Genomic DNA, 10,000 nt, shown 5'->3' on the forward strand with positions numbered 1-10,000 from the left:
TGCCCCACTGCACTGCCTCCTGCCCAGTGCTCAACCACACTGCCCCCCCCCCCCCCCAGCCCCAGCCCCAGTTCCCTGCCCCAGCCTCACAGCCCTGCCTCCTGTCCAGTTCCCAACCACACGCCCCCCCTCCCCCCCAACCCCAGTTCCCAGCCCCCCCCAACCCCAGTTCCCAGCCCCCCCCAACCCCAGTTCCATGACCCCCCCCCCAACCCCAGTTCCCTGCCCCCCCCCCCAACCCCAGTTCCCAGCCCCCCCCAACCCCAGTTCCCTGCCCCAACCTCACAGCCCTGCCTCCTGCCCGCAGCACGTAGCTGGCAGAGAGGCTCTGTGTTTGGGTGTGGAGTCTCTGGACCTCCTTCGGTGGTAAACGGCAGCCCGGCGGTTCAACCCACAGTGTGCCAGACAGGGTGATTTTCTTCAGAGAGACACAGACTGAGACAGGCATTGAACTGGTGCCCAGAGTAGAGAGCACCCACGGGACACAGTGTCTCCTCTGTTTCCACTCTGGACCGGAGGGGGTTTGGTTTGGGTGCTAAGTCTTACCTTACCAGGCCCGAATAAAGTTGTGTTGTGTTGAGACCCATTCTATTCTACTCTATTCTATTCTACTATATTCTACTCTATTATATTCTACTCTATTCTACTATATTCTACTCTATTCTACTCTATTCTATTCTACTCTATTATATTCTACACTACTCTATTCTTCTCTATTCTACTCTATTCTATTCTACTATATTCTACTCTATTCTACTCTACTCTATTCTACTCTATTATATTCTACTCTACTCTATTATTCTCTATTCTATTCTACTCTATTCTACTATATTCTACTCTATTCTACTCTACTCTATTCTACTCTATTATATTCTACACTACTCTATTCTTCTCTATTCTACTCTATTCTATTCTACTATATTCTACTCTATTCTACTCTACTCTATTCTACTCTATTATATTCTACTCTACTCTATTATTCTCTATTCTATTCTACTCTATTCTACTATATTCTACTCTATTCTACTCTACTCTATTCTACTCTATTATATTCTACACTACTCTATTCTTCTCTATTCTACTCTATTCTATTCTACTATATTCTACTCTATTCTACTCTACTCTATTCTACTCTATTATATTCTACTCTACTCTATTATTCTCTATTCTATTCTACTCTATTCTACTATATTCTACTCTATTCTACTCTACTCTATTCTACTCTATTCTATTCTACTCTACTCTATTATTCTCTATTCTATTCTACTCTATTCTACTCTATTCTAATCTATTCTACTCTACTCTATTCTATTCTACTCTACTCTATTCTATTCTTGTTAGGTGGCAGGGCCCTCTCCACCTCCTAGAGAACACAGAGATATATGGAGGGTCAAGGATAGAATGTCTCTATTCACATCTGAATATTCATATCTGAACCCTATTCATATCTGAATATTCATATCTGACCTCTATTCATATCTGAATATTCATATCTGACCTCTAGTCATATCTGAACTCTATTCATATCTGAATATTCATATCTGAATATTCATATCTGAACTCTATTCATATCTGAATATTCATATCTGAACTCTATTCATATCTGAATATTCATATCTGAACTCTATTCATATTTTAATATTCATATCTGAACTCTGTTCATATCTGAACTCTGTTCATATCTCTATTCATATCTGAATATTCATATCTGAATATTCATATCTGAACTCTATTCATATCTGAATATTCATATCTGAACTCTATTCATATCTTTACATATAAACACTATTATCCCTGTGACATTTAAGAGTGAAAGGCCAAAGTGAACGTCACCAGACGTCACCACAATCACTGTAGCGTTTTATAAAAGCTGCATTTTATTCTGTACCAAGTAAAACAAAGGGGTTGGGACTTTTCTATTTGTGAAACACAATGCAACGCAACTTTATCAAAGAGCTCCGACCTTTTTTTTCCCCTCCTAGTTCTGGGGAATATCCTGTCCTCGTTTACACTGGACCACTATGTCTCACGTACTGGACATGTAGCCTCACACCACAGTGGATTATTACACAGCACATCACTGTTTCTGAGAGGGTGAAAAGGTATATGTCCAACCATGTGTTAGATGTACTTATATGCGCGGTCAGTTTTATTCATGACAGCATGCTTGTGTCACCAGTGGGAATCGAACCAGGGTTTCCTGCTCACCAACCCAAAGTCTTAACCATTAGACCAGGAGGTCGTCATTAAGGTACGAGGGCTACCTCTTTACAGGAGTCTGATTCATTAGACCGAGAGGTCCTCATCAAGGTACGAGGGCTACCTCTTTACAAGAGCCTGATTCATTAGACCGAGAGGTCCTCATCAAGGTACGAGGGCTACCTCTTTACAAGAGTCTGATTCATTAGACCGAGAGGTCCTCATCAAGGTACGAGGGCTACCTCTTTACAAGAGTCTGATTCATTAGACCAGGCGGTCGTCATTAAGGTACGAGGGCTACCTCTTTACAAGAGTCTGATTCATTAGACCAGGAGGTCCTCATCAAGGTACGAGGGCTACCTCTTTACAAGAGTGATTCATTAGACTGAGAGGTCGTCATTAAGGTACGAGGGCTACCTCTTTACAAGAGTCTGATTCATTAGACCGAGAGGTCCTCATCAAGGTACGAGGGCTACCTCTTTACAAGAGTGATTCATTAGACTGAGAGGTCGTCATTAAGGTACGAGGGCTACCTCTTTACAAGAGCCTGATTCATTAGACCGAGAGGTCTCCATCAAGGTACGAGGGCTACCTCTTTACAAGAGTCTGATTTATTAGACCAGGAGGTCCTCATCAAGGTACGAGGGCTACCTCTTTACAAGAGCCTGATTCATTAGACCGAGAGGTCGTCATCAAGGTACGAGGGCTACCTATTTACAAGAGTCTGATTCATTAGACCGAGAGGTCGTCATCAAGGTACGAGGGCTACCTCTTTACAAGAGTCTGATTCATTAGACCGAGAGGTCGTCATCAAGGTACGAGGGCTACCTATTTACAAGTGCCTGATTTCCAATCACCTGCTACATGTGCTCTATTCTAAGCCTCCCCTCCTTCTCTCCTGTGTTCTCCAGTGGTTGGCCCGACCATCGAGTCCCCGGTGCTATCGATCGTCCTGATCAGCCAGTTACCCTTACTGGTACTAGTTAGAATTAGACTAACTAACCTAGTTAACTAGTTTTTCTCTATCTCCTCTCTCCAATGGTTGGCCCGACCATCGAGTCCCCGGTGGTATCTATCGTCCTGATCAGCCTGTTGCCCTTACTGGTACTAGTTAGAATTAGACTAACTAACCTAGTTAACTAGTTTTTCTCTATCTCCTCTCTCCAGTGGTCGGCCCGACCATCGAGCCCCCGGTGGTATCTATCGTCCTGATCAGCCTGTTGCCCTTACTGGTCCTAGTGGTCGTAGTCATCACTATGTTCTATTGGTACCGAGTCCAACGCCATCGCAAACTCAGCCAGGAACAGTGGGACAGCAAGAAGCCCAAACGCAAGGGCAAAGGTGAGGACTACCACAATGGAATAAATCAGTCTGTCAGTAACTCAATCAATCAGTCATGAGATCAATAATCAACTCAATCAATCAGTCGTGAGATCAATAATCAACTTAATAAAATAATCATGAGATCAATCAGTCTGTCATCAACTCAATCATGAGATCATGCGATCAATCAGTCTGTCATCAACTCAATAATGAAAATGAGCCTTCAGGTTATAGTGTGTTAATCCTGGATAATTGTTTTAAATCCATTACGTTGTTTCTGTCAGGAGTGACTGGCTTTATATGTGATTTTACTATGCAATAGATTCAAACAATCAATAAGTGTTTCAATCAATAAATAGGTCTGGACTGCAGCATCATGATGGACGACGATGGATCAGACAGCAGCTCAACGCACGCCAACAACCTCAACCACAACACTGAACCCCTTCCCATCGAGCTGGACCTGCAGGTCTGCACACCTGTCTGGTTGTTGATGTTGTTTGTTGTTGTTGTTGTTGTTCTTCTTCTCCTCCTCCTTCTTCTTCTCCTTCTCCTTCTTCTTATTTTTCTTCTTCTCCTTCTTCTCCTTCTTCTCCTCCTCCTTCTTCTTCTTCTCCTTCTTCTCCTTCTCCTTCTCCTCCTTCTTCTTCTTCTCCTTCTTCTCCTTCTTCTCCTCCTCCTTCTTCTTCTTCTCCTTCTTCTCCTTCTTCTCCTTCTCCTTCTCTTCCTTCTTCTCCTTCTTCTCCTTCTCCTTCTTCTCCTTCTCCTTCTCCTCCTTCTTCTTCTTCTCCTTCTCCTTCTTCTCCTTCTTCTTCTTCTCCTTCTCCTCCTTCTTCTCCTCCTTCTTCTTCTCCTTCTTCTCCTTCTTTTTCTCCTTCTTCTCTTCCTTATTCTCCTTCTTCTTCTTCTTCTCCTTCTCCTTCTTCTCCTTCTCCTTCTCCTCCTCCTTCTTCTCCTCCTTCTTCTTCTTCTCCTTCTCCTCCTTCTTCTCCTTCTTCTTCTCCTTCTCCTTCTTCTTCTCCTTCTTCTTCTTCTTCTTCTCCTCCTTCTCCTCCTTCTTCTTCTCCTTCTTCTCCTTCTTCTTCTCCTTCTTCTCCTTCTTCTCCTTCTTCTCCTCCTTCTTCTCCTTCTTCTTCTTCTCCTTCTTCTCCTTCTTCTTCTTCTCCTTCTCCTCCTTCTTCTCCTCCTTCTTCTTCTCCTTCTTCTCCTTCTTCTTCTCCTTCTTCTTCTTCTCCTTCTTCTTATTCTTCTTCTCCTTCTCCTTCTCCTTCTCCTCCTCCTTCTTCTCCTCCTTCTTCTTCTCCTTCTTCTTCTTCTTCTCCTTCTTCTTCTTCTTCTTTTCCTTCTCCTTCTCCTTCTCCTTCTCCTCCTCCTTCTTCTCCTCCTTCTTCTTCTTCTCCTCTCTTCCTTCTTCTCCTCCTTCTTGTTCTCCTTCTTCTTCTCCTTCTTTTCCTGTATATACTGTATATTATATCTACATTAGGTGGGTAAGGGTTATAACCAGATTTACTGTATATTATATCTACATTAGGTGGGTAAGGGGCGCTTCGCTGAGGTGTTTAAGGCCAAGCTGAGGCAGCCCGGTTCCTCGTCGGACCTGTATGAGACGGTGGCCGTGAAGATCTTCCCTGAGGAAGAGTACGCATCGTGGAAGAACGAGAAGGACATCTTCTCCGACCACGACCTTCGCCACGACAACGTCCTCCACTTCCTCACAGCAGAGGAGAGAAAGGTAGTGTAGCGTCCCTGTTTCCTTCCATCCCAAATGGCACCCTATTCCCTATGTAGTGCACTTCTTCTGCCTAATCGCAGCCTATGTTATCTTTGTTGCACTTTACTGAAGGGATCACAGGGATACATACTGTGGTGTCCACTGTCTCTAGATTACAGGGATACATACTGTGGTGTCCACTGTCTCTAGATTACAGGGATACATACTGTGTTGTTCACTAGTTCTAGATTACAGGGATACATACTGTGTTGTTCACTGTCTCTAGATAACAGGGATACATACTGTGGTGTCCACTGTCTCTAGATTACAGGGATACATACTGTATATTGTTGTCCACTGTCTCTAGATAACAGGGATACATACTGTATATTGTTGTCCACTGTCTCTAGATAACAGGGATACATACTGTGTTGTCCACTGTCTCTAGATAACAGGGATACATACTGTGTTGTCCACTGTCTCTAGATTACAGGGATACATACTGTATATTGTTGTCCACTGTCTCTAGATAACAGGGATACATACTGTGTTGTTCACTGTCTCTAGATAACAGGGATACATACTGTGTTGTTCACTGTCTCTAGATTACAGGGATACATACTGTATATTGTTGTCCACTGTCTCTAGATTACAGGGATACATACTGTATATTGTTGTCCACTGTCTCTAGATAACAGTGATACATACTGTGTTGTTCACTGTCTCTAGATAACAGGGATACATACTGTGTTGTCCACTGTCTCTAGATAACAGGGATACATACTGTGTTGTCCACTGTCTCTAGATAACAGTGATACATACTGTGTTGTTCACTGTCTCTAGATAACAGGGATACATACTGTGTTGTCCACTGTCTCTAGATAACAGGGATACATACTGTGTTGTCCACTGTCTCTAGATAACAGGGATACATACTGTGTTGTCCACTGTCTCTAGATTACAGGGATACATACTGTGGTGTCCACTGTCTCTAGATTACAGGGATACATACTGTGTTGTTCACTAGTTCTAGATTACAGGGATACATACTGTGTTGTTCACTGTCTCTAGATAACAGGGATACATACTGTGGTGTCCACTGTCTCTAGATTACAGGGATACATACTGTATATTGTTGTCCACTGTCTCTAGATAACAGGGATACATACTGTATATTGTTGTCCACTGTCTCTAGATAACAGGGATACATACTGTATATTGTTGTCCACTGTCTCTAGATAACAGGGATACATACTGTGTTGTCCACTGTCTCTAGATTACAGGGATACATACTGTATATTGTTGTCCACTGTCTCTAGATAACAGGGATACATACTGTGTTGTTCACTGTCTCTAGATAACAGGGATACATACTGTGTTGTTCACTGTCTCTAGATTACAGGGATACATACTGTATATTGTTGTCCACTGTCTCTAGATTACAGGGATACATACTGTATATTGTTGTCCACTGTCTCTAGATAACAGGGATACATACTGTGTTGTCCACTGTCTCTAGATAACAGGGATACATACTGTGTTGTCCACTGTCTCTAGATAACAGTGATACATACTGTGTTGTTCACTGTCTCTAGATAACAGGGATACATACTGTGTTGTCCACTGTCTCTAGATAACAGGGATACATACTGTGTTGTCCACTGTCTCTAGATAACAGGGATACATACTGTGTTGTCCACTGTCTCTAGATTACAGGGATACATACTGTATATTGTTGTCCACTGTCTCTAGATAACAGGGATACATACTGTATATTGTTGTCCACTGTCTCTAGATAACAGGGATACATACTGTATATTGTTGTCCACTGTCTCTAGATAACAGGGATACATACTGTGTTGTCCACTGTCTCTAGATTACAGGGATACATACTGTATATTGTTGTCCACTGTCTCTAGATAACAGGGATACATACTGTGTTGTCCACTGTCTCTAGATAACAGGGATACATACTGTGTTGTCCACTGTCTCTAGATAACAGGGATACATACTGTGTTGTCCACTGTCTCTAGATAACAGGGATACATACTGTGTTGTCCACTGTCTCTAGATTACAGGGATACATACTGTGGTGTCCACTGTCTCTAGATTACAGGGATACATACTGTGTTGTTCACTAGTTCTAGATTACAGGGATACATACTGTGTTGTTCACTGTCTCTAGATAACAGGGATACATACTGTGGTGTCCACTGTCTCTAGATTACAGGGATACATACTGTATATTGTTGTCCACTGTCTCTAGATAACAGGGATACATACTGTATATTGTTGTCCACTGTCTCTAGATAACAGGGATACATACTGTGTTGTTCACTGTCTCTAGATAACAGGGATACATACTGTGTTGTCCACTGTCTCTAGATAACAGGGATACATACTGTGTTGTCCACTGTCTCTAGATAACAGGGATACATACTGTGTTGTTCACTGTCTCTAGATAACAGGGATACATACTGTGTTGTCCACTGTCTCTAGATAACAGGGATACATACTGTGTTGTTCACTGTTTCTAGATAACAGGGATACATACTGTGTTGTTCACTGTCTCTAGATTACAGGGATACATACTGTGTTGTTCACTAGTTCTAGATAACAGAGATACATACTGTGTTGTTCACTAGTTCTAGATTACAGGGGTACATACTGTATATTGTTGTTCACTAGTTCTAGATTACAGGGATACATACTGTATATTGTTGTTCACTAGTTCTAGATTACAGAGATACATACTGTGTTGTTCACTAGTTCTAGATTACAGGGATACATACTGTGTTGTCCACTGTCTCTAGATTACAGGGATACATACTGTGTTGTTCACTAGTTCTAGATTACAGGGATACATACTGTATATTGTTGTTCACTAGTTCTAGATTACAAAGATACATACTGTGTTGTTCACTAGTTCTAGATTACAGGGATACATACTGTGTTGTTCACTAGTTCTAGATTACAGGGATACATACTGTGTTGTCCACTGTCTCTAGATTACAGGGATACATACTGTGTTGTTCACTAGTTCTAGATTACAGGGATACATACTGTGTTGTTCACTAGTTCTAGATTACAGGGATACATACTGTGTTGTCCACTGTCTCTAGATTACAGGGATACATACTGTGTTGTTCACTGTTTCTAGATAACAGGGATACATACTGTGTTGTTCACTGTCTCTAGATTACAGAGATACATACTGTGTTGTTCACTAGTTCTAGATTACAGGGATACATACTGTGTTGTTCACTAGTTCTAGATTACAGGGATACATACTGTGTTGTTCACTAGTTCTAGATAACAGGGATACATACTGTGTTGTTCACTAGTTCTAGATTACAGGGATACATACTGTGTTGTTCACTAGTTCTAGATTACAGGGATACATACTGTGTTGTTCACTAGTTCTAGATAACAGGGATACATACTGTGTTGTTCACTAGTTCTAGATAACAGGGATACATACTGTGTTGTTCACTAGTTCTAGATTACAGAGATACATACTGTGTTGTTCACTAGTTCTAGATAACAGAGATACATACTGTATATTGTTGTTCACTAGTTCTAGATTACAGGGATACATACTGTGTTGTTCACTAGTTCTAGATTACAGGGATACATACTGTGTTGTTCACTAGTTCTAGATTACAGGGATAGGATGTAGATATATTCGCTCATACTTCAGTCTGACATCGTTAAAGTCCTTTAAGGTGACGTTCAAATGACAGGTGTTGTACATAACAAAGTCATCAACAATTGGATCATCTCTAACCAATCAGAGGTGTCAAAGCCACCTTTACCCACGTGTGTTCTGGCTCTGGCCCAACCCGTCCGGTTTTCTGGACCAATCAGAAGTGTCAAAGCCACCTTTACCCACGTGTGTTCTGGCTCTGGCCCAACCTGTCCGGTTTTCTGGACCAATCAGAACAGTTAGAATGTGTTTGCGTGTTAGTCTGGGAGGAACTCAGATCCAGACTCATTGTGGAGAAGAAACTCCCGTCCGTGGGCGTGGCTTAGCGTCAGGAAAACAAACAGACCTGCCCCCTTTAAGCTAATTGTTTCTTTCTAACTGTTTCTCAACACTGTTGGTGTCTTTCTGTCCGTTGTAGATGTCGAAGCAGTACTGGCTGATCACAGCCTTCCACCCCCGAGGAAACCTTCAGGAGTACCTGACCCGTAACCTGGTCTCCTGGGAGGATCTACGGGGTCTGGGCGGGTCCCTGGCCTGCGGGGTGGCACACCTTCACAGTGACCACACGGCCTGCGGGCGACCCAAAGTGCCCATCGTACACCGCGACCTGAAGAGCTCTAACATCCTGGTGAAGCAGGATCTGACCTGTTGTCTGTGTGACTTTGGACTGGGGCTCAGACTGGATAACACCATGACAGTGGATGATCTCGCCAACAGCGGACAGGTGAGAGGAAACTGGTCCTGTTGTTGATGTAAACATTACAGCCCTTATGACACTGTCGGTAGACGGCCTTGTCAACAGTCGGACAGGTGAGAGGAAACTGGTGTTGTTGTTGTTATTGTTTACAGTGTTGTTTCTGATGTAAACATAAGACCTTACAAACCCTATAACACAACCTGTAGTCTACATCCTGCTGTTCAGAGAGGGTGGTGTTTTATAGAGATATCAGAGTACTGAGTAAGATGCAGCCTTACGTCCTGCTGTTCAGAGAGGGTGATGGTTTATAGAGATATCAGAGTACTGAGTAAGATGCAGCCTTACGTCCCGCTGTTCAGAGAGG

At 42.5% G+C, this 10,000-nt stretch overlaps 2 protein-coding genes across 2 annotated transcripts in view; both read left to right on the forward strand.

Moving 5' to 3' along the window:
• Window positions 1–414, forward strand: part of LOC139395781 (uncharacterized) — a 492-nt gene extending 78 nt beyond the window's left edge. Inside the window, exon 1 of the mRNA XM_071143142.1 lies at window positions 1–414. This exon is cut by the window's left edge and continues 78 nt beyond it. Within this exon, the coding sequence (XP_070999243.1) occupies window positions 1–414 (414 nt within the window).
• Window positions 415–3,001: 2,587 nt separating this feature from the next.
• The window catches only part of LOC139395779 (TGF-beta receptor type-2-like), a 32,448-nt gene continuing 25,449 nt past the window's right edge, over window positions 3,002–10,000 (forward strand). The window contains exons 1-4 of the mRNA XM_071143140.1: window positions 3,002–3,540; window positions 3,882–3,991; window positions 5,054–5,254; window positions 9,358–9,663. Of these exons, the coding sequence (XP_070999241.1) occupies window positions 3,456–3,540; window positions 3,882–3,991; window positions 5,054–5,254; window positions 9,358–9,663 (702 nt within the window). The 5' untranslated portion in view covers window positions 3,002–3,455. The remainder of the gene's footprint in view (window positions 3,541–3,881; window positions 3,992–5,053; window positions 5,255–9,357; window positions 9,664–10,000) is intronic.

This window comes from Oncorhynchus clarkii, unplaced genomic scaffold (assembly GCF_045791955.1).
Source record: "Oncorhynchus clarkii lewisi isolate Uvic-CL-2024 unplaced genomic scaffold, UVic_Ocla_1.0 unplaced_contig_8631_pilon_pilon, whole genome shotgun sequence".
Lineage (NCBI taxonomy): Eukaryota > Metazoa > Chordata > Actinopteri > Salmoniformes > Salmonidae > Oncorhynchus > Oncorhynchus clarkii.